The 26,957-nt window shown below is 45.7% G+C and overlaps 1 protein-coding gene across 5 annotated transcripts in view; it reads left to right on the top strand.

Moving 5' to 3' along the window:
• Window positions 1–8,841: 8,841 nt before the first annotated feature.
• The window catches only part of IGF2BP2 (insulin like growth factor 2 mRNA binding protein 2), a 107,733-nt gene continuing 89,617 nt past the window's right edge, over window positions 8,842–26,957 (top strand). For 4 of the 5 annotated variants that reach the window (XM_030574949.1, XM_030574952.1, XM_030574948.1 and 1 more), the window contains exons 1-2: window positions 8,842–9,091; window positions 10,285–10,345. In XM_030574949.1, the coding sequence (XP_030430809.1) occupies window positions 8,914–9,091; window positions 10,285–10,345 (239 nt within the window). In that variant the 5' untranslated portion in view covers window positions 8,842–8,913. Of the gene's footprint in view, window positions 9,092–10,284; window positions 10,346–10,623; window positions 10,677–26,957 lie in introns of those variants that run through there. The other variant, XM_030574951.1, reaches the window with a different exon arrangement.

The following is a 26,957-nucleotide window of genomic DNA, read 5'->3' as shown; positions in this document are numbered from 1 at the left end:
AAAAACATGCCCTAAATTAGGGGAAATGATTTAAAAAATGGAATGGTAGTGTCTTGGAAAATTAATGCCTCAAGTACATATACAGCAGAATAGATAAAAGGCACTTAGAGATTTGCTGATCATTTAGTCTATATTCAAGTGGTCTCCAAACTTTTTATGCTATCCCCCCTTACCCATAATATAATCTGTCTGCACACACCCCCGGGGGCTCGGAATGGGGCCAGGATCCAGAGGCCGAGGCTGTGGCTGTGGCTAGGGCCAGAGCTGGGAGCCAAAATGGAGCTGGGGGCAGTGCAGGGCTGGGTGGCACTCGTTCCCTCCCCACCCCTGTAGCGGCTGTCCTGTCCTGCTGCATCCCCATAACATTCTGCTGTGTCCCTAAAGGGCAGTGGCTCACCACTGTCCCGGGGACCACTGCTATATTCGGACAGACCATTTTTGTGTGCAAAAAAGGCTACATTTGACAATTGTCTTTGGATTCTAATAAGTATAACTAACTTGTGTGGGGTGTACTAGTTAGTCAAGGCATTATTGTCTCTCAGTTTAAGGCAATGGCAAGAAACAACGTGTCCTGGGTTATACAGGAAAGATCATGTTGTAACATGGGTTACTTACCTTCCACACTGAAAACCTAGTTGATTCTGCTGTTGTGGGAGGTTTCTCTACGGGAGGAGTGGGAAGTTCACTGGCTGAGGTTGAATTCCAGAGGAGAGAGTTTACATCAGTTGTTTGGAAGCTTGGTTCCCCACAGCCCTGATGAGCCCTGTCATGCTGCGTTCAGTGCCAAAGGTGCTCTGTGAAAGGGGAAACATTGTCAATGAGTGCCACGGATCCAGGGGACCACCTTCAGCTGCTGCAGCATCCAAGCAGAACAGTTGGCTTGGACTGTGGAAGATAAAGCTACTACCACTGCTGCTGAATGGTAGCATGGCCCAAAGTACACTGAATGCAAAGAACAAGAGACTGGAGATGGATGAATTCTTCCTGCTTTACATTACATTACATTACATTCAACCCCATCTATTTCTGCTATGTACATGGAAGCAAGCAACAGTCACTACTATTCCTACACCATCCAGTGCATAACCCCTTCACTAAGCGCTCACCATGAGATGGGGGAAGTCACCACATTACCAGGGAAATATTAAATATTTTTTTCATCGCCCAGCAACACAGATTACAACCCAGGAAGTGGAAGATGGCCCTGAATCATCAGCTGACTCCCATGTAGCAGATTTTGGCTCATCGAGCACACTAGGATGTGATATTCCATTCCAAGAAGAAATGTCTTCTCCAGCATTGCTGTGCCTCTTGGATCAGCCTCCAGTGATGTCAGCCCAATACTTCACCAGAGAGCCTGCCATTAGAGGAAAGGCAGGCCCGGCCATTAAAATAAATCAGTCAATCTCATGCTCCATTTTTATATAGCGCATAGGAGAAGAAAGAAATGTTCCAGATTTTCCCATTATTTTGGGGTACATTGATTTATGAGGGTTACTCTTTGGGGGAGGAGGGGGTTCTGTAATTCTATCAATGTACTGCTTGTGTCACTTGTGTTCTCATACAGAGCTCTAGTTCTCCCTGCTACAAGTTCCCTCCCAATGGAGCTATCCTGCAGGACCTGGGTTCCCCAGGGCTGGGTTCTTCCAGCCCCAGAATCAGATGAACCCACCCCACGCACACAGATATTAACAGAGTCTGTCTGAGAGGACCGGGTTAATCAGCACTCCCAGGCTGACCCCCTTATATGCCCTTGGACTCAGCAAGCTGGGTTGAACAGCACCTCCAAGCTGTCACCCTCATATGTCCCAAGTTCAGCACATCCCTATCCCCACTTTCATGTTACCATTGTTCTGGTAGTAACTCATGTGATGAACAAACCCCACAAGATTTTGGGGCACTGCAGGGATCTTTAGCTTAGGTACGAGGAGCGTTGCTGCAGAGCAAATGGGGAAGCCAAAAAACACCCACAAGGGGGAAGGCGAGAGAGAGAGAGAGAGAGAGAGAGAGGCTACCAGCTTAACCATAAAAGATATTTATTGCCAGATAATAACCGTACAGGGGGAGCCAAGAAAACAAAACAATTATAATATTAAATCTAACAAATTTGATTATAAAAGTCAGGTTTAGAAAACTATAACTGATCACACAAGTCAGGGTCAGAAGCCTATACCTAGAGAGAGAGAGAGAGAGCTGGGTTCTCACCACTCCGTGAAGCTTGAATCGATTGGGGTTCCCACATGGTGGTGGTAGCTGGGGGTACGGAGTGCTGGAGACAGGCAGAGCCCCCAGCACGATCAGTCAGGAGAAGATGAAGTCTCAATGGAATTGATGCAGATTTTGGATCCAGGCATCAGATAGGAGTTTTTGTAGGGAAAGAACAATGGTTCAAGGGCGAACACTAGATTTGTTTGTGGGTAAACTGATGGCTCAATGGAGTACACTAAAGTTATTTTTTTTAGGCTAGACAATAGGAACTGATCATTCCTGACTATGGGCAGTTTTCCTTCGAGATAGCTCACATATATTAGGCAGCTTCAGTATTTTGGATACCAATAAAGAATTATTACTAGAATTGGTCTGATAACTACTGAGTTGGGTGTGGTCAGGCAAGTTCATTAACATCTGGAGCAGAGATTCCCCATCATGCAGAGCTTTCCTACATTTCTGGTCCCAGGGTTTAGTGTGGGTTCTTGCCTTGGAATCTCTGTCTCCATTCTGTATGCTAATGGAGATGCTTCCTTTCCCATCTTTGATACAAATGAGGCTAGGGGAGTTTCCTTAATCCTGTCACCCTCATCCAGAGGGGTTTAGGTGTGTCTTCCACTGCCTTTTCATTGCTTTTTGTAAGTCTTTCTTCTGACTGGCTTTGGTTCAAGCAGGGGCTGGGTGAGGGAAGGTCTTTCGGGAATCAGAGAGGCTGAGTACTGTGCCCTGGTTCCCCAAGAACAAAGAGCTGATAGGTAACAAGTCCCCTCATTGATGGGGTGCTTGCACTGAGCGAGTATCCCCATCACATCCTTACTCTGTGGTACCAGGTCTGATCTTCCATCCATTGCAGCAGCCACATCAGTCGCTGGATCGAGCAAACTAGTAGAACCAGACCAATTGCTAGTATAATTTGGAAACCGATGATCACCACAATGGGGTGAAGCATGATATTCAAAAGACCTGTTGCACCTGGGCTCCACCCAAACAAAGTCTCCCACCAGGAGTAACGGCCTGTGTTTTTAACTAGCTGCTAGCCTAGAGATCTACTGGTTGTGGTGTTGAATCTCAAGTCTGCTATTCTCCCCCGAAGTTTGGAGCTTCTGCAGCTCAGTTTGTAAGGAAGGATGAGTTAATAGTCCCTTAATAAAAAGAACAGGAGTACTTGTGGCACCTTAGAGACTAACAAACTTATTTCAGCATGAGCTCGTGAGCTACAGCTCACTTTTTCAGATGCATAGAATGGAACACACAGACAGGAGATATTTATACATAGAGAACATGAAAAGATGGAAGTATGCCTACCAACAGGAAGAGTCTAATCAATTGAGATGAGCTATCATCATCAGGAGAAAAAAAACCTTTTGAAGTGATAATTAAGATGACCCATAGAAGGTGTGAGGAGAACTTAACATAGGGAAATAGATTCAATTAGTGTAATGACCCAACCATTCCCAGTCTCTGTTTAGGCCTGAGTTAATTGTATCTAATTTGCATTTTAATTCGAGTTCAGCAGTCTCTCTTTGGAGTCTGTTTTTGAAGTTTTTTTGTTGCAAAATTGCCACCTTCAAGTCTGTCACTGAGTGGTTAGAGAGGTTGAAGTGTTCTCCCACTGGTTTTTGAATGTTATGATTCCTGATGTCAGATTTGTGTCCATTTATTCTTTTGCGTAGAGACTGTCCAGTATGGCCAATGTACATGGCAGAGGGTCATTGCTGGCACATGATGGCATATATCACGTTGGTAGATGTGCAGGTGAACGAGCCCCTGATGGTGTGGCTGATGTGATTAGGTCCTATGATGGTGTCATTTGAATAGATCTGTGGACAGAGCTGGCATTGGGCTTTGTTGCAAGGATAAGTTCCTGGGTTAGTGTTTATATTGTATGGTGTGCGGTTGCTGGTGAGTATTTGCTTCAGGTTGGGAGGCTGTCTATAAGCAAGGACTGGCCTGTCTCCCAAGATCTGTGAGAGTGAGGGATCATCTTTAAGGATAGGTTGTAGATCTTTGATGATGCACTGGAGAGGTTTTAGCTGGGGGCTATAGGTGATAGCTAGTGGTGTGCTGTTATTTTCTTTGTTAGTCCCTTAATGGCAGTGAGACCCATTCATTCCCAGTGAAATGGGGGAAACCTCCTTGTAGAGCTCAGGATAAGCTTTCAAATGTTGTACAGTCCATATAGGCACCGTAAACTTACTAACAATAGTAGTTATATTACAGAAACACCGATTAACGTAAGGCACCATGGGTTGTATCCAATGTTCATTAATCAATACTATATTACATCTTGTTCTTACACACACACATGATTTACCAACACAGACAATAACGGACCCCTCTTCCTGAATAACATCGAAAGAAGAGAGAGACTTATTCCCGGGTTGTGGGAAGAGGCATTCATCGGGTTCCTCCAATGCTTGGTCTTCACAGCTATAGCCCAAACCTTCTTTTCTCCTACACCCTTTTACGTTTACTGTGTTCCACACATTATTTTTCTGCCAGGCCCAAGTGTTAGGATCTCTGGAGTACATTACTGAGTTGTCATTAATCCATAATCCCAGGGGGACTACTGGGTGGATTACTCTAATTTCTTTGCCTGCCACAGTTATCAGGAATAACTGCAAGCTTTGCTGATGTTGACTGTATGAAGCAGTAGTCTCCACCAGGGCCAGATGTCTAATTCTTCCTCCATTACATGGGACCAAATCAAGTTGATTGCCTCCATGGGAATGTGTCCTGCTATGGCTTGCCGAATCATTCTCATGATTACATTCTGGGTGAGAGTCTGAGTTTGCTCAAAGAACAGGAGTACTTGTGGCACCTTAGAGACTAACAAATTTATTTGACCATAAGCTTTCGTGAGTTTGCTCACACACTGAGATCAATGAGACATTATTCTGGAGGGACTGTACACAAGATGTCATTAAACTCTTCATCTTTTTCTATGTGTCTTTCCCACCTAGGAAATACCTTACTTATTAACTGCTGTTCCTCACTGCTGTTGTTTATTCGCAGGGTCGGCAGTAATTTTGAAGTTACGGAAGAACTAGCTTCTGTGCATTGTATGCATGGAACAACCATAGGTGAAAAGATTTTCAAAGAAGTTGGAAAGTCACTTTCTCAATACAATCTGCAATGGAAACAACTGAAGTGTGTTACAACCTATGGAGGTAGAAACGTGTGGTTCAAAAAAAGGTTTGGTTGGACAAATCTACAAAGCTTGTGAAAGTGCAGGCTGTCCCAAGCCTATGATTCTTCATTGCATTCTTCGTCAGCAAGCATCGTGCAGGAAATATTTGGATTTGTCATGTGTTATGGAACCCGTAGTTTCAACCATGAATTTCATTTGCTCACATGGACTTAACCATCATGAGTTCCAAGCATTTCTGGTGGAAATAGAATCAGAATATCACAATTTGCCCTACCACACTTCAGTTTGATGGCTTAGCTGTGGGAAGGTTTTGTTGTGATTTTTCGAGCTTAGAACTGAAATTGAAATGTTCTTAAATAAAAATACCCAACCTCTACCTTTACTCACAAACAGTGAATGGCTTTGCACTACCAAGCACATGATTAACTTCAGTCTTAGACTACAAGGGGAAAACGGGCTTATGTGTGACATGTACACCCAGGTGAAAGCATTCGGGCAAAAACTAGTTCTTTCTGAGTCCCAACTGACAAGGGAAGGCTTTGCTCATTTTACATGTTGTGAAAAGTTCAACCAAGACACTGAATCACAATTCCCAACTAGGTTTGCACAAGAAATCATTCTGATCTGAAACTACAGTTCCAGGAGTGTTTGACCTCGATGTGAATGCAGGAGAAATATGGATTGTAATCTCGAAAAACTGCCACCTGAACTTCAAATGGAAGTGATTGACCTGCAATCCAATGACTTGTTGAAGGACAAATATAAGGAAGGAAATCTGATAGAGTTCTATAAATGCCTGCCAAGTGATCAATATGCTCATGTAAAAAACTTTGTGGATTAATGTCAGTGTTTGGCACTACTTATGTGTGTGAAAAAACATTTTTGATGATGAAATATGTGAAATCCAACTACAGATCGACCTTGTCTGATGAACATTTACAATCAATTTTGATGATAGGGAACACTAACTTTGATCACAGCTAAATGCAATTTTGTCAGAAAAACATCAGTACCATTGTTCTCACTAATCCTAAAATAATAATTCTTTTTTTAATGATTTTGCATATATTTAATTTTTTCACAGTTGCTTTGGCCCACGAAGCCCCTTCAAAAATCTAATATGGCCCTCATCTCATAAAGTTTGGAGACTCCTGCCTTAAATCGCCACTCCTGTAAAACACACAGCACTTGTGAGCACTTATAATACAACAAAGGTAGGTTTATTTAAGTGGGAATAAAGATGTAACTAGAAGTGAGAGAAAGTGATGGAAACAAATGGTTACAACAAAAAACAAACTAAAAAAATATGATGTTGGATCTACATGTCTCAATAGTTCCGTTTCCTAGCTAATAAAGTAGGCTTCTCCCACCCCTCCGCACGCCAAAGTTCGGTCTGTTCCACAGCTGCCTGTGGTTCACAAGAACCAGGATCAAAACATTCATGAAACCCCCCTGCTCCTCAAGGGGTTTCTCAGTGAATGGATCCAGAGTGCTTCTCCCTACATTCTGTTATACTGAAAAAGCCTTTTGTCTTTAGTCTTGGCCTGGGCACTCTGCTGTAATGCTCTGGTTCACCTCCCAATGGTTTAGATCATTTGCTCTTGGTTTTCCATTGACTGTTCTGGGATGTGGCATGGGTAGACAACAGAACCTTGCATTACCTCACTGGCTGACTACAGAGGAGTGATGACTCCCTCTTGCTTGAAAGGGTCATCATCGAGACACATTACTCCTGTGACTAATTTCTACTCCAAGTCCATAAAGCAGACTTTCATTATAAATACAGTATTCCATAAACATTACCTGTATACACATCACACAATGATTATGAGTCTTGACAAGTTAGGAGCTTTCTGTAGATACCAACACATTCCTCTGTACAGATAAATCTCCTGTAAGACATTTTTGGTGTGGTGAGCTTTGGTCCAAGGTGAGAGTTATTTGCAAAACACAGGAGATCCTATGCCAAGGAGCCTGTGTCACAACAGATGCTTAGCAAAATAAATCAGTGGCATAAAATAAAATCCTTTGCCAGGTCTTCAAAGAAACTTATTCAATCGTCTGCTGTGGATTTGACTGGTATGTATGGTGGCTCCCCATTTTCCTTAGTCTCCTCTTACTTAGCCTGGGTCTCTTCTCTGGAGGCCAGCAACTGAAAAAAAGACTGAAATCCAAACAGACAGAAAATCATCTTTCTTCAGTTTACTATCAAATGTTTAGCTACAATTATGACTGGAACTCTTCAGAAATTAATCAAAATTTTCTCCTCTTTCCTTCCCTGCTCAGTGCCAATGGCTCCTTAGTGGAAAATAATCATTTAAACCTTAGACAGGACAGGGTTTTACATCTATTTAAAATGAGAGTTGGGCTCAGGGAACTTTGATGGGCTGGAAGAGAGCATGCTGAGAGCCTCCTGTGAGAAAGGTGGGGACTGGCAAGCTTCAACAGATTGAGGAGGGAGTGCTCAGATAAAGAGCCTTTGCCCCGTACAAACTTTTGTACATTTAGATTGAAGCTCTTTGGGATGAATACTATCTTACTGTTGTCTATATAGGCCTATCACAATGGGGCCCTGATGTCAGCAGGGGCCTCTCGATGTTATGATAGTGGCAGCAGCAGCAGCAGAAGAAATCAAGAGCACCAAGTGATGCATGAATCATTTGTGCCAAGCCATCAGACCAGACCTTCTCCAAGGACGGACAGTGAAGCTCTATGCATCCATTGCAGAGCACTACAACCAAAGCAAGAGCAGTGTGAAAGGAATGGGAAATTGCTGCGATCATCCCAGGTGTTTTAAATCGCATCTAAATCCCAGCTGTGGAGAGAGATGCCTGTTGTGTCCAACGGAGGAGATCCTCCAACCCTACCTCGAATAGCTGGGCTGCCCCCCACCGGGCTCCCGCCCGTGAGCCAGGTGATCTCCCAGCTCCACATGGGGCTCGGCCCCACACCAGAGTCGCCAGCGCGTCCGAGGGGCGCAGGGCGGCCGTTGCGCTCTCCTAGCCCTGGGCCCCCGGGGCCTCCAGCGCTGGGCGGAAAGGGGCTTTCCTGACCCCCGTCTCGCCTGTGCCTAGCCCCGAGGGGACTCCCCATGGCCCAGCCCGCGGGGCCCGGGGCTAGTCCCGCACGGTGCCCCCGGGCGCCCCCTCTCCCCAGCTCCGGGGCGCGGAGCAGCTACCCGGCCGGCGGAAGCGGGGCTCGGCCAGCGGGCGTTGCGCTCTCGGGCACCGCGCGAGCCCAGCCCGTCCCGCACATGGTGCCCGCGCAGGCGGCGGGGAGGGCGCTGGATCCCGGCGCCGGCCGGGGAGACCCCCGCTGCGCCCCCGGCGGGCTCGCGGCTGCGGGAGGAGCCGGCGCGGCTGTCCTCGGCGCGGTGTCCCCGGGGAGGGCGGGGGGAGGCGGCACACGCGGGCTGGGCTCGGCTCGGCTCCGCCCGCTGCCCGGCTGCGGGGCGCTGTTGCAGGCTCCGGCGGGCGGGCGGGTGGCGCAGCGCGGTGCCCGGGTCTGTGCCGGCGGCGGGCAGGAGGGGCCGCGGGCTCCCCGCGAAGAGGCGGATGATGAACAAGCTCTACATCGGGAACCTGAGCCCCGCCGCCACCGCCGACGAGCTCCGGCAGCTCTTCGGCGACAGGAAGCTGCCCCTGGCCGGCCAGGTCCTGCTCAAGTCCGGCTACGCCTTCGTGGATTACCCGGACCAGAACTGGGCCATCCGGGCCATTGAGACCCTCTCGGGTAAGCGCCCGGGTGCATCGAGGCCAGAGGACCCGCGGCGCCCCGCTCCCCCGCCGGCTTGCTGGGGAGCGCCCCTGAGCCCTGCCCGGACCCTCCCAGCCCTGCCCCGGGACACCCCAGCTGCCCGAGGACCCCTCTCCCCGGGGAGCCCCAGCGCGCCCCTCTCCCGCGCGCCCTCCCGGATCCAGCGCCCCCTGTCCAGGGAGCTCCAGGGACCCTCCCCGCCCCTCCCGGGATCCCTTCCTGACCCCCCTCCGCGACCCCCGGCTCCCCCCCCCCGGGGATCCCGCAGGAATCCACTCAGCTCCCCTACGCCCTGCTGGCCCCCAGCCTCTCAGGGGTCCTGTCCCTCGCCCAGTGACCCCCGACTCCCCGCCCGCGGCACCCGGGTCCCCCCTCGCCCCGGCCCTGCGGGACCAGCCGCTCCCGCCCCGCTCCCTCGCTTTTCTCCAGCCGGGCTATTTTTCCCTGATTTTTTTCTCCGATTTTATTGAGAGGAGCCGGGGCCCGGGGTCTGCCGCCCAGCCGCCCCCTCGCCACCCTCCAGGCCTCGGGCATCTTTTTACGAGGTGCCCTGACCTAACTCGCCGGGGGCGCGGAGCAAAGAGCGGCCGAGAGGCAGCTGGGGGGCCCCGAGCGAACTGCAGCCCAGCCAGGGAGTTGGAGCCACACGGCAGCGCAGGCCAACGCAGCCCGAAACACAGGGGACCCTCTGGCAGCCCCGGCGGGCCACTCCGGCCGAGCTGGCGCCCCGTGCCGGGTAGGGGGAAAGGAGAGGCAGGAGGAGAGCAGGAGAGGAGGCATGTGGGGCTGGGCTGTTGGGAGATTGCCATGGTGTTCCGCGAGCAAGCGAGCGCAGCCCCGCGAAGTCCTGCTAGCTCTGGTTAGCGGAGTGGGCGGCAGGAGCCCTGGGAGTGGAAGCATGGCTGCCCCAGTCCTTCATTTTGAGGGCTCCGGACTCCAGCCTCTCCATTTGGTGCTGCTTGTGAAAATGACTGTACTATTGTCAGGGGTCCCTGGCGGGGACCCCTGGGCGCCCTCCCGCCCCCAGGCAGCACCCCCTGACCCCCCAGCAGGCTGGCCCCCTACCCCAGGGCTCTCCACGCAGTTCGGGCTGCAGAATAGATTTCCTGCCCCGTTCCCAGACCGTGCTTCGGACGATGTTGAGTCTCTCTTGTTGTTGTGTTTTAAAGGTAAAGTGGAGCTGCATGGCAAAGTCATGGAGGTGGATTACTCGGTCCCTAAAAAGCTAAGGTAAATATCCCTTTCCATGCGTTCTCTGTGTCGAGTCCGTGTGAGGGGCGGCGAGTCCCAGAACGGCTCTGGCTCCTTGGCAGTGGGTTGTTTGCAAGGGTGCTGAAGGTAGTTGCAAGAGTTGCATTTTTACTTTCATTATGGCTAGCTGCGTGCCCTAGCCATTGATTTACTTTTGAAGTCTGATGGGCTTTCCTCTCTCCACGCGGGTTGGGATGGAAAGCATTTCTTCCCAGTGCAGTAACTTGTTTACCAAATGCAAAAAGCGCCCCCCCCCCCTTTTAAAGATCACAATGGTAACAAAGGCTTTGTGGAAGACTTCCTGTGGCAAGTAAGTAGTAAATATTTACTGTGTCAGCTGAAATTCCCTAGCTAAAATTACAATTAGTTAGTTTTTGCTTTTCTTTCCTCTGAAGTGCTTTCTGCTGAGGGTAACAAAATGTCCTTTGGATAAGTTAGTCAATATCTCGCAAGGCTTTGGAGCAACATCTTGATTTGTTTTGAGAGTTAAAGAAGTTAAAAGCCCGTTTTGGCGTGGCAGCTGCTTATGAGCCAAAGTTCTGAAATGTTTGTAACCAAAAGGCACTAGTGTGGGACGTGTGTAAACAGAACTTTCTGGGGATGGCATAGAATCTAATGCATGTCATTTAGATGGATGCGGAGTGGTCTGTTCATGCGTGGGCAGATGAGGTCTCTTCTATCACTGACTTACTATTTGCATTTTCCTTGAATTAGTTTTTATTCTGATTGCGCCGTATGACACTTCTTTGCTTGGTCACTATTGTTCCCTCAGGACGCAGCATATTAATAAAAAAATTTTGTGGTCATTTTGGTTATGAGTGTGAAGCCCTTGATCCAAATAAATCCAGTGTACTGTCTTTGTTATAATGTAATGTAAACAACTTGTAGTATTTTACTAGGGCAGCTGTTTAACACAAACTTTTATAAATGTACAAGATCTGCTGCCATCTCTTGCTAAACCTCTAATATAGTGGTGGGCATTTTTTACCTTGAGAAATATAGTTGCAAGCACTCTCACAGATCTGCAGTACTATAGAAAGGCAGTAGTGATCTTTTTCTGAGAGGCCTGCCTCTTGCAGAGATGGTACAGTTGAACTGTTATTGGGGAAAAGGTGTTTTAGAGAGTTTGTTGTATAGTTTGCGTGTTGATAGTCAGATGCAAAACCTTTTGAACAGTGGAGGATTTGCAATATTATCTAGTGTGTGTTATTTGTAAGTGTCACAAGACGTGAACTTCACAATGCTCTGAGAGCGAGGGGCAGGGCATCTGTTCCTGCTCTGAGTCCCCTCCCCCAGCAGTGGGTAAAGGGAAAGCTTTAAAGCAAATTTCACATTGAAAATGGTTTGGTTGCCTAACGGAGAACACAATAGACTGCAAAATGTGGCTTGCATTAAATGCCAGCTTTGTAAAGAGGTTTTAGCAAAAGAAAAATAATCCAGGCTTTTGTTTCTGCAAGCTGAAGTTTCTCCTTCCTTGTTCTCTTTTAGAATAATAAACACCTAAATATATTTATGTTGCTGATTTGAAGTGTCTTTGAAATGAATCTTTTAACCAGGTGTGTAGAATGTGTAATTTAAAAAAAAAAAAAGTCTAGAATTTATTCTATAGCTCGGCAGTCAGAGTGTTCTTTGAACATGTGCTCCTGTGAAATGTCTGAAGTGGAACTCAGTGAAAACTCAGGCTCACTATACAAATTGTATGCAAAGGCTCTTCTTGAATGTGTTAATTTGCTGGTGCTGCTTCTTTAGTTTCATGCTGGGTATTTTCAGTGTGATTGTCAAGTATTATTTTTAGAATACGGTACATGGAAAATTAACCTAGGCAGCTTGATGAAATTTGGTGAGAAATGGCTAATGTCTGGCACTGGGTTGATATTGTTGGTTGTTGCTAATGCACATATGTGAAAGATGTGACAGTGTTCTGGGTTCTTATGCAGTGAGCATGCACAATTTTACCTGGAAATAAAAAAGATTAACTCTCAAATATTTCAAAGAAATGAAATCTTTACAGTAAGTTTTTCAGTGTTCTTGCACTCTTAGGACTTCTTTAGGAATGATCGAGCTAGAGCCCAGTTAGTTAGAAGGGCAGTTCTCTGGGGGTGTATTAGCTTCCAGGTCTGTTACATATGTTACACAAAGCAAAAAGATGTGAACAGTGAATTCCTCTTTACCTGCCATAAAAGCTTGGGGATCCCTGAAAAAAAAACCACTGAACAGTTGAGAGAGAGAGAGAATCTGATATTTCTTTTGCCTTTTTCTGCTATATGTTCAGCTGTCCCTGAGGGTTCTATTTCAGTTTGGTTACTTGGTTTCCTCAGATTGTTGAGCTCATGTTTGGATTTGATCAAATCATTTTTTGATCTCTGAAAAAAACTGTTGTTAATATAAAGGTGTCTTTGGCCTAATATTAGTTAGCTTGGGCATTTCATCCTGTTTTTTTATAACATGAGTTTTATCATGGAATAAAGGCTTACACAGGCTTACATTTAGTTTTTCTTGGTAGAAAATCCACGAACTATTCTAAGACTTGTAAGAATTAGAATTTGTGCAGTGACTTCCATTGATGCAGCAAAACTTCCATTGATGTCAACGGCGCCAATATTTGGGGACCCTTAACCTGCACGCACAGGACCCTGCCCAATGCCCCTTGCTCTGGCAAAATTGCCATTGACTTTGCAGGGAGTTTTGTCTGAGTTAGCTGTGTAGGATCTGAAAACTTTCCATGTTACACACAGGCTGATACTATTCTACAGTTCTGATGCTATGTGAATGTAAAACTATTGAATAAAACTGCAGAGAACTTCCCCTAAATGCTAGCTTTGTCCCAGGTTAATTAGATGTATTATTTTTAAATCTTTTGGTCCAAATTTGTTTTGTGTTTTATGGTTTTGTTTGATACTTTTTATGTTGTGATATGTTTGGACTGAAAGTGTAGCATTGTAGTGTTTGGATTTAATAAAGAGGGAAAACCTCTGTTATGCCTGTTATTGAAATGTATCTGCAATATGTCTTGATGTGTAAATAATAAGTTTTATTATCTGTACTGTGTTTAGTTAAAATTTCCTTTAACCTTTTTAAGAATTAGATTTCAAAAACAGAAACAAAAATAACTCTCATTCTCATCTGTATGTTTTTATGTAGCTAAAGAATAGTGTAAAATAGTCAGAAGTAGCACTGCAAACTCCACTTTCTATACACCTCCTCATGGTAATGTAGAAGGGTTGGAGGTTACAGGGCTGGAGGTAGTGAAAAATAGCATGAAGTAATGCAGGAGAGCTTATAAATTTGTCTTTCATGAGTTAAAAATCAGTAATTGTGTTCTCTCTACTGCAAGGGATTTTTGCCTCCTATAAGAATGTTAAAGAAAACAGTATCCCAATTGTTTTTTGTTTGTATGTACTACATTGTGCATAGACAAACTAATTAAAAAAAAAACCCACTTTTTATCATGTCAACTTTAATTTCTCTGGTAAAAGAGAGTGCTTCATTTGCTTAAAATCATATTGTTTCAAGAATTTGCTGAATGAGAAGCTGTGTTTAAAAAAAAAAAAAAAAAGAGGTCCTGTAATTATGGTTTTTATGCTTCGATTCTTAACTGCAGATGCTGAATGCATAGTTAATAATAATAAACTTTAGAAAACTGTGAATTGTGAAATTTGAACAAAACAAAATCTGTTAATATTAACTTTCATATAATGTGTATTTGGCAGAAATAAAACAGATTAGTTTAAATAACTCAATTCAATGTTCACAATGTTTTAAATTTCCAGTTCCTTTATTTGAAAAGTCTTCTTTTGTTTTCAATATTATTTTTAAAAATCAAAATGTATAACATTAGTATAATCTAGAACAATGCACTGGGTGAGCTAATTAGAGAAGTCTTCAAATCTAATTAGTAGAACATTTAAAAATATTTTACTATTCTATTTAATGGCAAAACTTCAATGGAATATTGTATTTGTTAAAGTAAATCAGAAAAGTAAATGTCTAATGCATACAGATCTAGATTTTTGCAATTCAATCAAAGCAATGCAATTTTTTAAAAAAAAAAAGACCCTGTTTCTAATAATCTGGAAACCTGCTGCACTTTTATGAAACTTGTCTTCATTTAAAATCCTTCCTTGCCCGTGGCATGTCCTGATCCTCTTTTAGTGTTTTCTGTGAACATGGAACAGTTGTTCAGGAGATAGGGGCAAGGAATATCTGCCAGAATTACACTTGTGGATCTAATCTCAGAATGACTGGGAGAACAGTGATCTTTCACAATTTTCAAAAGGAAAACCCTAGATTTTAGCAACTTTTAAAATATCGAATTAGAAAATTCCAGGCTGAAAGCTACTGTGTCTCTGTAGTGCTGGAATCCCCCATTAAACAGTTTGCTACCCTTTTAAGAGGAAAAGGAGCATTAATATGGTGTACAAATGAATTCTGAAATAGAAAACTGTGCAAATGGTTTAAATATATCTAGGTATTTGCTTTAGTTGTTGAAATAAATAATCAAAACACAGAGGTTTTTACAAAGAAAAATGTCCATTTTAGGGGTAGATTTTATTTTTGAAACTTCAAACTAGTTGATGTTTAAGTGTGAATCACCATTCCAGTCTGAAACTGAATGTTCACAACTGCCCCAAGTGGTTAGAGGCTCTGGTCTGAGCTTTGTGTGTAATTGTCATGATTCATTTGGTGGCGGTAGTTTGAAATAAAGCAATATATATTTTTTTAAAAAAAGGATAGAGGGGGCAGAGTGTTGGGATGGCAATGGTGCTTAAATATTTTAGGACTGCTGTATCAAGGGGCAGATTCACATGGCACAAAGTGTGGACTGCCAGAGGGCTAATATCATGACCATCCGGTTGTTGTTTTGTTTGTCCCTGACCTGCATAATTGTGACAAAAATGATTTACATGTGAAATGATCCTGTTTAGTGCTTTAGCTAAGGAACCTCACTCTTGATCAAGAGAAGTCCAATCAGGAGACATGACTGACACTTTTACTTCTTTAGTTTCTCCCGCTTGCTGCCTTCTTGCGCGCGCACGCGCACACACACACACAAGTAATTCTGTGTGGGATGTAATGGAAGAAATATGACTTTGCTGATCCGGGAATGTTTGACTTTTTCCAAAGCCCATTCATGCCACATTTTTCAAATATTAATCAAAGATTTAAATGTCACCTGCCCTTCTGGATTCCTAGAAAGGGGCAGGATGGACCTGAGTCATTTAATGTTTAAAAAATGTACCTGAGAATTTTAGAAAATGGAATCAAAGGATTCATATAGATACCGAGAGGGTCTTCTGGCTGCTGTGTGAACTGAGTCTCAAACCAATTTGCGCTCTGTCTACAGAGCACAGCTAACTGTATATGGAGTATCATTTATATCTTCTTAAACAGCCATGATTTAGTCACAGTTAGACGAGAGTTAACTGGTTTATGCAAGAATGATGGAAATTGAATGTATTTTTAAAATAATACGTACCTTCCCTATAGCAGTGAAGGGAATTGTAGTTAGTTGGCATTTGGACTGTGTTTTGAAAATGTGAATTGCTGCATGTGCCGAGTATTATTATTTTAGCAGAACAGAATGACACTTAGCGGGACCCAGGACTGAAAATATTTATTTCCTTCCCTCCCCTCCCCCCAAAGCTCACTGTCATTAAAACACTTTTTAAAAAGCTCTTTTACTTTATAATTCCACTGGTTGCTTTTGCAAACTTATAATTTGCATTTGGTGGCATGTATGGGTTCTATTTTGGGCAGCCAAATTGCAATGTTCTTCCAGCATTATTTTTAAGGTTTTCTTTTTCCTCTTCTGATTGTGAACTTCATTCTGGTTTTCCACATATTGTACCAGTGAGAGGGAATAGTTGCAATTTTTGTGTACGATGATGTGGGAGAGAACTGGAGAGCCTATCACTTGGGATTCCCAAATGGAGGAAAAAAGCTTGAGTGGTTTGCTCCATTATCTTGCTTCAGACCGTGCTTGTAGTAAATACCATTTCATCAGGCAGGATAGTCCATTTTAAACTAGTGAAATGTATTTTTCCAAGAGGTTTTCTTCATTTCAAATTATGCCTTACATGATGCTTATTTGTGCCATACTCTAGTATGCTGGGATTTGTTTCTTGATGACATGATGTTCTCTCTCTTTTTTTTTTTTTTTTTTTTAATAAGCATTCCACATGCTGCTGAAGAAGTCTAAATGTCTAGAATGGAATTAAGTTACAAGTCTCCGTGTCACTGTGAATAGGCAGCTATTCTCCTTTTACTATGTGTGTGTGTAACTTCTTTGAGTGTCAGGTACACATGTTTATGGAGAGGAAATTAGACCACTGTGTAAAACATCCCAATCTTTATCTTTATCAGCTTGCTGGAAACCCATGAACACCTATTTGCACAGACAGACTATTGTAAATACAACTGCTGAACCTCTGAATCTATAGTTTAGCGTTCTCTCGCTGCTTATTTAAAGCAAAACATAAACTCTTGAAGAATCTATCTTAGAAATACATCTATACAAATATTGTGGCTCATCTGTTGTTTGTATGTGTTCCTCCTCTCTTCCTGTCACCAGCATGTGGAAGGCTATGTCTTGATAGGGATCTGATTTGTTCTAATGGATGTATTATCCTGTCATAATCAGGAAAGGTGTCTACTGGGAATAAGAGTAGAGTGTTACAATTCCTAAAGAGCAACACACTGTTTTCTCCAAATGCCTTACTTGGGGGTGTCTGGGGCTGAAAGTTCTGTGAAATGTGAGGAAGGAGCTCATGAAAAAGTAGTTCAGCAAAGTAAATTGACTGTAGAGGCAACAGAGAGACAAGGTGGGTGAGAACATGTATTTTACTGGACCAACTTCTGTTGGGGAAAGAGAAGATTTCCAGCTTGCCCAGAGCTCTTCTTCAGGTCGGTGAAAGATACTGGTAGTGATGGCAGGTTTTCACGTGTCACTTCTCCATTAGCCTATTCTTTCCCCATTTTCCTCTTTGTGTTGCTGTTGAGGTGTGAGAATTGGAAGTAAAACTGAGAGAATAAGCCGTTTATATTGTACTCCCATCCATCTCCCCATCCCTTTGCCTTCAGATAGCATAAGAAAAAAATCACTTATTTGTATAAAGTCAGTAGTGGATAGTTTGTTCTAGAAGCTGTGGTAAACGCCAATCCTAAATTAAGAAACTCATTAAGTCACTTAAGCACACGGTTGCTAGAAATTTTATCCATACAGTATATTGATCTAATCTGGAGGCAAAATACAGACTAGAGAGCTATAAGGAAACGCCCACCCAGGCTACCTTAGTTCCTATCTCAGGTAGCTAGTTTAAATGATCTCCTAACAGTTTTCAGTGTAATTATATTAGAGGCTCTCTCTACAAAGTGACCTGCTTTGACTGGTTGCATGCAATGTTGTTGTGGTACTATAGCTCTGGAATGGCAATCTTTTCCATAGACGGGGGGGAGGAGGAGGGGTAAAGCACCTATATTTAGTAATGGTTAAAAACTAACATTACAGAGAGTTTTTGCCCGAGCCAGCAAAAGTTGGCATCTGTAATTTGGAGGAACTTGATTCTTTCCTCGAAGGAATCTCTCTGGTATGTTATAGTTATGTGCACTGATGCAATTTGTTTGATATAGATTGATCTCTATTTCTCTCTCTTTCATATACCTCTCTGGCTGTACAATAGGGATAACAATGTTATTTTATTTCCCCCACCCCACCCTCTTATCTATCCTGTTAGTCCCTCCCTAAACAGCTCTTAGGCTGAACAATCTCTTATTTTGTATGTGTACAGCACCAAGCACAGTGCATGGCACTACTGTCAGACAATCAGAATACCAAGTCCCAGTGGCTATAAGCTTGATGTTTGTGGGGTGTATTGCTGGAAAGAGATCCAGCCAGCTACATCCTTCTGGGGAGATGTGCCGCTTGCTGCAGTAGAGTCTGCAGACATGCAAGATTTGTTCAGATGAGAAATGCCTAAGTAAGAAGCGAAGGTTTTCATTCCACATTGAGAGAACTGATGCATGCAGCTGACACTCCTGTTTCTCCACCCAAATTCTCAGGGGCCAGTGAGCAGTTTAATGCTGAAGTGGATGGTCAGGGTTGAGGACATGGCTGGTCTCCCACAGAGCTGCTTGTCCGTAGGCCTGGGTTATGGTGTGGAGATGGTGGCAGGGTGACCCGCAGATAGCTAGCAGGCTGCTAGTGGAACCTCTGCTGTGGTTTTTACAAGGAGGCATGAAGCCGGGCTTGTCTGCTGCCAGCTGTGCCTGTAGGGCAGGCTGTGGAGGCTGCTCACAGCCCTGGTCAGAGGAGAAGTGTTACAGGAATCCTTGCTTGATGAGCTCCTGCTCTGGTTACAGTGGAAGCTGTTTAGCCTGGAGTGACATGTGCCCTCACAACGCCTCTTCTCCAGATCCACAGTCCACTTGGCACCTTTCCTTCTCTCCTCCTCCCTTCACCTCTGCTGCCTCTGGATGCCTGCTCCGGGGCTCCAGCAAATTAACCCCCACTCTCAGTGTCAGGATCCCATTCTCCTGCCACCTTCTTGCTCCCGCACTGGCTCCTGGGGGCCTCTCCTGCACCATCTACAGCCAGGCTGTTCACATGCCTTCTAGCCTTTCTTGCCTGCACAAGCCTTTCGCTCCTGTCTGCCTTTCCCTCCCTGCCCATACCTCTTTGCCTCCATCCAAGTAATCTGCCCTTAGCCTTGGCAAGGCCAGCTCCCACCCTCCAGACTCAGCTGGTTCTTCCTGCCTCTCTCTGGCTTCCTTATTGGCCTTCCCAGGCCTGAGTCAATCAGCTCACTGCCCTTCTTGCTCTTTAGACCTGGCTTTCAGGGCCGGCTTTAGGCTGATTCGCCCGATTCCTGGGAATCAGGCCCCGCGCCTTAAGCACCTTTTAAATTTTTTTTACTTGCTGCGGTCTGCTCCGGGGTCTTCCATGGCCCCGCTCCCCTGACCAAAGCGGTGGCGGGAGCGCAGCTGCCCCACAGCCCCCCTCTCCCAGCTGGAGCTCTGGCTGGAGCGCAACAAGCCCCGCGGCCCCGGCTGGAGCTCTGGCCGGAGCGCGGCAAGCCCCGTGGCCCCGCTCTCCTGGCTGGAGCTCTGGCCGAAGCGCGGCAAGCCTCGTGTCCCCGGCTGGAGCTCTGGGCCCTTTAAATAGCCCCCAGAGCCCTGGGGTAGCAGGGGGCTCTGGGGCTATTTAAAGGGCCAGGGCTCCAGCTGCCTATGCCACCCTGTTCCTTTAAATAGCTGCCGGAGCCCTGCCGCCCCCATGCATTCCCCAGGGCTCCCGCAGCTATTTAAAAGGTCCAGGGCACGGTAGAAGCAGGGGCACCCCAGGCCCTTTAAATAGCCCCCAGAGCCCTGGGATAGCGGGGGGCTTGGGGACTATTTAAAGGGCCAGGGCTCCAGCTGCCTCTGCTGCACCCCCTGCATAGCCTGCATCAGCCCCGGCCCCCCGCCTGCAGCCAGCTCTGCACCCCCTGCCCACAGCCAGCCCCTACAAAACCCCCTGCCGTCTCCAGCCAGCCCCCCCCCACACCCCTGCCCGCACCAGCCCTGCACTGCCTGCCCTGCCCTGTCTCCAACCAACCCCTGCTGCACCCCCCTGCCTGAAGCCAGCCCGCCCCACACTCCCCTGTCTCCAGCCAGCCCCACACCCTTTGCCCTGCCTGCAGCCAGACCCTGCCTCCAGTCAGCCCCTGCCCTGCGTCGAACCAGCCCCATGTCCACTGCTGCCCTGCAGTTCCCAAGGCAGTAACCTGCACACCTGCTTCAATGAGGGGGGCAGGAAGCAGCTGGGACCCACACATGTGCACACCCCCAGGGAGTGGCGGGGACCCACATATGTGAAACAGCAGTCATTAATAACCAGTCAACAGCGTATATGATGCAATGTACATAATATACAATTTTATTATTTATATAGTTATGGAAAGTAAATAATACATGGAAGAAATGGAAGGCTTTTTTTTTTACACTTTTTTCTTTTTAAGTCATCCCTGCCAAGGCACCGCCGAAAGTGTTCGAATTGGGTCCTGCACTTCCTAAAGCCGGTCCTGCTGGCTTTACCAGTTGCTGCTCTGAGTTCCCTCTTCCTGGCCTCATTTTTCTTCTCTTTGTTCTTCCTCTTTCCCCCTTCTCCCAGGACTCCCATGGCAGGGATAGTCTGTGTGGTCAGCCCCTCTGAGCACCAGCCCTCTTCTCCTTACATCCTCCGGTTGCTTGGGGGAACTCCTCCCTGCCTGCCCTGCTCTCACTGCCCTTCAGTCCTGGCATGGCTGCCTCCTGAGCGCGCTCTGCTGAGTGTGCTGGGAAAAAATGCAGGCTCCTTGCTCGCATCCTCTTCTGTCAGCTTGTTCTTGTCACCTTTTTTTAGAGCAGCCCCCCTGCCCCCTTGAGCCCAGTTCTGTCACCCTCAGCAATTCCTGCATGCCCAGCCCCAGCCCCTCTGCTTTGTCCACCTCACCAGCATCTGTGGAAAGAAGTGACTGGATCTGGTGCGAGCTACTTCCTGTCACCCTGCTCCACCCTCTCTTCCTTCATTCTGGTTCCTGACACTGAGGTTTCTCTCTGACCCCAGACCCTGTCTCCTCCACCTGCAGGCTCTTCTTGCTCCCCCATTCACTGCTTCCCCCTTCACTTCCAGCTACCTTCCTGGATGTTCTTCTGTGCCCTTATTTCCACCTCCCTCTCCAAACATCATCCCATTTCCCTCCTCCCCTCTTGTCTCCAAATGTGCCATCCACAGCCCCAGCCTTGACCTTCTCCCCTCTCACTTCTTTTTGGGCCCCTCTGCCACCTGGCTTCTGTCCTGTCACCCTTCCCAAATGACTTGCCAGTGGGTGAGTCAGGTTCTGGCCACATGCCCTGCTTGAGGGAGCCATTATGCTTGCTCTGTGCCACCTGGGGTTTCTCTCTAGACAGGACCAGTTCCCCGCTGGCCAGAAGTGCAGGGTTCCTGTCCTCTGTGTGTTGGCAGAGCCACTCTGAGGGGCTATAGTGGAGCAGAGACTGTGGTCCCTTGTGCCTGCAGCTCCCTCCTATCTCCTTGGTACCAGGTGAGCCCCCTGCATTCAGAATCCCCCTTAGAACTCACTCCTCGGACACCAGTAATTGTCCACTGCAATAAGGCGCTGCCACGCCCCTCATCGTCTGAGACTGTCTCCCTCAAAGGATAGAGCTCTTGCCCACCAGCTGTCCTGGGCATGGTGTCTCCACGTGGTTTTTCCTGGTTCTCCTTGGCTGGCCCCTAGGTGGGTGTGGGGGGTTGAGGGGTGAGGGAGGACAGGGAGTGGAGGAAGTGCGTTTCCCACTTAAGATATTGGTGCCAGGGCTCAGCAATCACAGAGGCCACCCCAGACTGTGGGCACCGCTGTAGCTCAGCCACCTGAAAGGGTCAGAGAGGGTTGAGATGGCTTCGTACCGTTAGCACAGGTGGCACTGGGGGAGCTCATGCAGTGCATGATGCCATAAAATGCTGCCCCCTAGGAATTCCAGGGGAAACGCGGCCTCCTGTATCACTGCCTACTCAGGACTATGCCTTAATGGCACGACCCAGCTCCTAGATTGCAAGAGCAGTGGCCTTTATTGTGTAGCATGAGGAATCCTGCATGGTGCTTGTCGATTAATATCCATTTGCCAGCCCTTAATTATGGAATCCTGAATTCCCAGCTGCACATGTTATGAGTATAATTTTATGAATGGCCTTAGACAGCTTGAGAGTGAAACAGTGCCATGTGGCCTTTGTGACATTGCACTGGGGGGCAGGGGAGAGGGAGGGGAGCAGGGAGGAGCTGGCATTATTATGCAAACAGCGGAGTTCGAAAATTGTTTCCTCAAAGGCTTGACATTAGTAGGGCCTGTGAAAGTCAGGCAAAGAACAAACACAGCCGGATGGTTTAATGTGGATATGATCAAGAAAATACATGCTACCAAATTAACCTCCCCCCCACCTCCCAAAAGAAGAAAAAGAAAAAACGGTTTGAGAAGGGAAATTGGCATTCTGAATCCTAAGTGAATGACAAGGACTTCTGGGTTACTCCAGAGCTGCTATTACACTGAAATACTTGACACAACATTTTGGCAGGAATCTCAGGTGAGCAGCGAATATTGAATTCCTGATGACAATAGAAGATACATTCCTTGTTTTCCAAGTGGAATGTACACGAGGCACTCTAACCACATGCTTCTTGAAAATGCAGACTTCTCTGTGTATTGACATGTGTCACTGTAGTGGGGTGGTCACCTGCTCCTGCCCTGAAGGGCTTGAAATCAGCCCTGGGAGAGGGCTGCTGATAGGAAAGCGGCAAGCCACCGCTGATTGGGGAAACAGCCACAGCTGTGGCCACGCCCCAATCAGGCCACAGCTGTGGCCACGCCCCAATCAGGCCACAGCTGTGGCCACGCCCCAATCAGGCCACAGCTGTGGCCACGCCCCAATCAGGCCACAGCTGTGGCCACGCCCCAATCAGGCCACAGCTGTGGCCACGCCCCAATCAGGCCACAGCTGTGGCCACGCCCCAATCAGGCCACAGCTGTGGCCACGGCCGGCCACGCCCCAGTCAGGCCACAGCTGTGGCCACTCCCCAATCAGGCCACAGCTGGCCCTATAAAAGACCAGTGAGCCAGGAGCTGGCAGAGAGTCCCTCTCTCTAGCTGTAGAGGGAGACAGACTTGGCTGCAGGGACCTGAGCAGAGTACCTGAATGAAGCAGGGCAGGGGAAAGGCAGAGGAGCTGGTGAGCTCCATCCTGGAAAGCCCCAGGCTGTGGCCTAGCAGAAGGCCAAGAGATCCTGGGGGTTGCAGAGGGCAGCCCAGGGGTAGGCAAAGGCAGCAGGTCCAAACCCAACCTTGCGGGTGATGAGTAGACTGAGGCGATATGGGGATAGTGGGTGGGGGTTCCCTGGGGAGGGGAGATCCTGAGAGTGAGGGGTTACAGCAAGGGGGCAGCACACCAGATAACAGAGCACCGGGTCTGGGAGGAAGATGGGGGGCCAGCGGCAGTGGGACACTGGCCTGCAGAAAGCACTCCTGAGGCTGGACGAGCTAATTCCATGAGAGTGGGGGTGAATCCCACACCATCACAAGCAGTTTACTGAAGGAGACCTGCTTCTGTCTCTGGACTGTTCGGTGTCCATGGGACTGACGACTTCAGTGCTTTTACATTGAAGCAGATCAGAGTACAGCACATAATTGGTGTTGCAGAGTATAGTGTTTTATGATACCACTGAAAATCTTAGATCTGGTATAAGATACAGGGAAGATGCCTACGTGAAAATAGAGTATATACTTTACTATATATTCACCATTAATGAACTATTAAAGAGTAAATCAGAAACACCATTATTCCAATGTGCAGCAATCTTGAAATTTTGTAACAAGAGGAGTTGTCACAAGTCCGTTACAAAGTCCAAACCAGTTTTTATACACCTATATGCACACACACTTGGTGCTTTAAAAGGGCCAGTTTCACAAAGCTGAAAACAATTATGAGCCAAATCAATTGGGAGGAAGAATTTAATCAGAAAAATGTGAATGATAAGTGAGAATTGTTTAAGAACACTTACTAGATGCCCAAAAAGCCACAATTGAGGAAGAAGGGTCATACTGGTTTAAAAAATGACCTGGTTTAGCAGGGAAGTGAAGGCAGCTGTACAGAACTCTGTGTATGTGTGTGTGTGTATGCGCATATACAAATGGAAGAAAGGGGAAGTTGACAGTAATGAGTATAAATCAGAAGCTAGGAATTGTAGAAATTTGATAAGGGAACCAAAGGGAGACAAGGAGAAATCCATGGCCAACAGAGTTAAGAACAATAAGGAGATTTTTAAAGTGTATTCAGAACAAAAAGAATCCTGACAATGGTACTGGTCTGTTACTAGATGGAAATGATAGAAGTATCAATAATAATGCAGAAAAGGCAGAAGTGTTCAATAAATATTTCTGTTCTGTATCTGGAGAAAATACAGATGACACAGTCTCATATGATAGTGATAACATTCTTTCCATTCCACTAGTCTCTTTGGAGGATGTTAAACAGCAGCTACTAAAATTAGACATTTCAAAAAAAGCAGGTCCAAAAAAACTTGCATCCAAGAGTTTTAAAAGAGCTGGTTGAGGAGCTTGCTGGATCACTAATGTTGATTTTCAATAAGTCTTGGAACATCCAGAAGACTGGAAGAAAGCTAATGTTGTGCCAATATTTAAAAAAGGTAAATATCATCACCCGTGGAATTGTAGGTTTGTCAGTTTGGCGTTGATCCTGGGCAAGATAAAGGATATGATTAATAAAGAATTAAAGGAGGGTAATATAATTGTCAGTCAGTGTGAGATTATGGCAATAGATCCTATCAAACTAATTTGATATCTTTTTTGATGAAATTAAAAGTTTATTGATAAAGGTAATAGTGTTGATGTAGTAGACTTCTGTAATGTGTGTGACCTGATGTTGCATGAAATTTTGATTAAAAACACTAGAAAAATATCAAATTGACATGGCACACATTAAATGGATTAAAAGCAGGCTTATGAATCTCAAAAATGTAACTGTAAACAGGGAATTGCATTGAACAGCTGTGTTTCCAGTGGTGTCCTGCAAGGATCAGTTCTTGGCCCTATGCTTTTTTACATTTTTATTAAAAACCCAGAAGAAAACTTAAAATCATCACTGATAAAGTTTGCAGACGACACAAAAGTTGGGGTAGTGGTAAATAATGAAGAGGGAAGGTCACTGGTACAGAGCAATCTGAATTGCTTGGCAAACTGGGCACAGGCAAGCAATATGCATTTTAATATAGCTAAATGTATACATTTAGGAACAAACCATACAGGCCATACTTACAGGATGGGAGACTCTATCCTGGAAAGCAGTGACTCCAAAAAAAGATTTGTGGTTGTGGTAGATACTCAGCTGAACATAAGCTCCGAGTGCGATGCTGTGGCCAAAAGGGCTAATGCAATCCTGGGATGCATAAACGGGAATCTCGAGTAGGAGTAGACAGATTATTTTATCTCTGTATTCGACACTGGTGCGACGGCTGCTGGAATCCTATGTCCAGTTCTGGTGTCCACGATTCAAGAAGGATTTTGATAAATTGGAGAGGGTCAGAGAAGAGCCACCGACATGGTTAAAGGATTAGTAGACATCTTATAGCGATAGACTCAAGGAGCTTAGTCTATTTAGTTTAACAAAGAGAATGTTAAGGGTTGACTTGATCACAGTCTGTAAGTACCTGTCTGGGGAACAAATATTTACTAATGGGCTCTTCAGTCTAGCAGAGAAATGTCTAATACATCCAATAGCTAGAAGTTGACGCTAAACAAATTCAGACTGGAAATAAGATGTGAAATTTTAAGAGTGGGAGTAATTAACCACTGGAATAATTTACCAAAGGTCATAGTGGATTCTCCATCACCAATAACTTTGAAATTGGCTGTTTTTTCTAAAAGCTCAGCTCTAGGAATGATTCTGGGGAAGTTCTCTGGCCTGTGTTACACAGGAGGTCAGACTAGATGATCACAATGGTCCCTTCTGGCCTTGGAATCTATGAATCTATTTCTTACATCAGGACTGTAGCTTAAGGGTGCTGTGAAATATACTCTTTCCTTTCAGGATTATGGTGCCGCAGGAATAAGACTGCAATAGAATGGACAGATACTTTCTGTTCAGCACGTAGCCACTGTTCTTACTGTGATGTTTCTTTGTTAAATTTATCTGATAGAAAAACAGCTTTTCTGATAAGTGTGTATTGAGATCTCTGTGGGTATAATATGCCCTTCCTGGCTGCTCTTCAAATTCCTTGATTGCAAACTGCAGTGGGCGTCTGGAGTGTGAAGGAAATCGGTACTGAGCACATCTATGTATCTGCGTTATATTTATCCCTAGCTCAGTTTGACACTTCCACTGCTATATTTCAGCCTAATTTTTACAGTCAAATTCATACCTCTAAATAAAGGTTTATGAAAGAAATGTTACTAAATTCTTACCAATAGTTGCACTTGAATGAAAGGAAGGTGTAACAAGAGAGATGCCAAGATGGCATCTAGTCCTAATTTTAATAAATTCTGTATGTAAATAGCCTTATTTTCATACTGTGTTAAAAATCCATACGTATCTTTAAAAAACCAACCTCACGTTAGATGAAATCAACAAGATGATTGCTGAGTACAGACATTTAGATGACTCTATTGTTTGTACCTGTTTGCAGTCCCTGGATGTTCTGATAGCATTTGTGGTTTTTCTGCAGAGAAGTGGCTTGTTTCTGTTCCAGAGTACATCGAACAGCCTTTGCACTGGTCAGCTTGTGTTATTTCATTTGCTTTTATTGTCTACAGATCTAGCCAGCTATTGTTTGCCAGGTGCATGGAGATTATCTCTCACTTGTTTTATATTTTTTGTTTGCCCAATAACCAAAGATCGCTCCCTCCCTCCCCTCTAATGAAGATTAAGACTTTTTACACACAATTCCTCCAGCAGCTGCCAGAGTTGTTTTACCATCTTTGAAACTGGGTGAGGTCTCATTTTTCCAGTTCTGCTCTGTTGTGGTTAGATATGGCCTATAAGTGGAAAATGTATCTATCTGTCTTTTTT

The sequence above is a fragment of the Gopherus evgoodei genome, chromosome 9, assembly GCF_007399415.2.
Source record: "Gopherus evgoodei ecotype Sinaloan lineage chromosome 9, rGopEvg1_v1.p, whole genome shotgun sequence".
NCBI lineage: Eukaryota > Metazoa > Chordata > Testudines > Testudinidae > Gopherus > Gopherus evgoodei.
The sequence above is the reverse complement of the archived record's forward strand: the minus strand, read 5'-3'. Positions and strand labels throughout refer to the sequence as shown.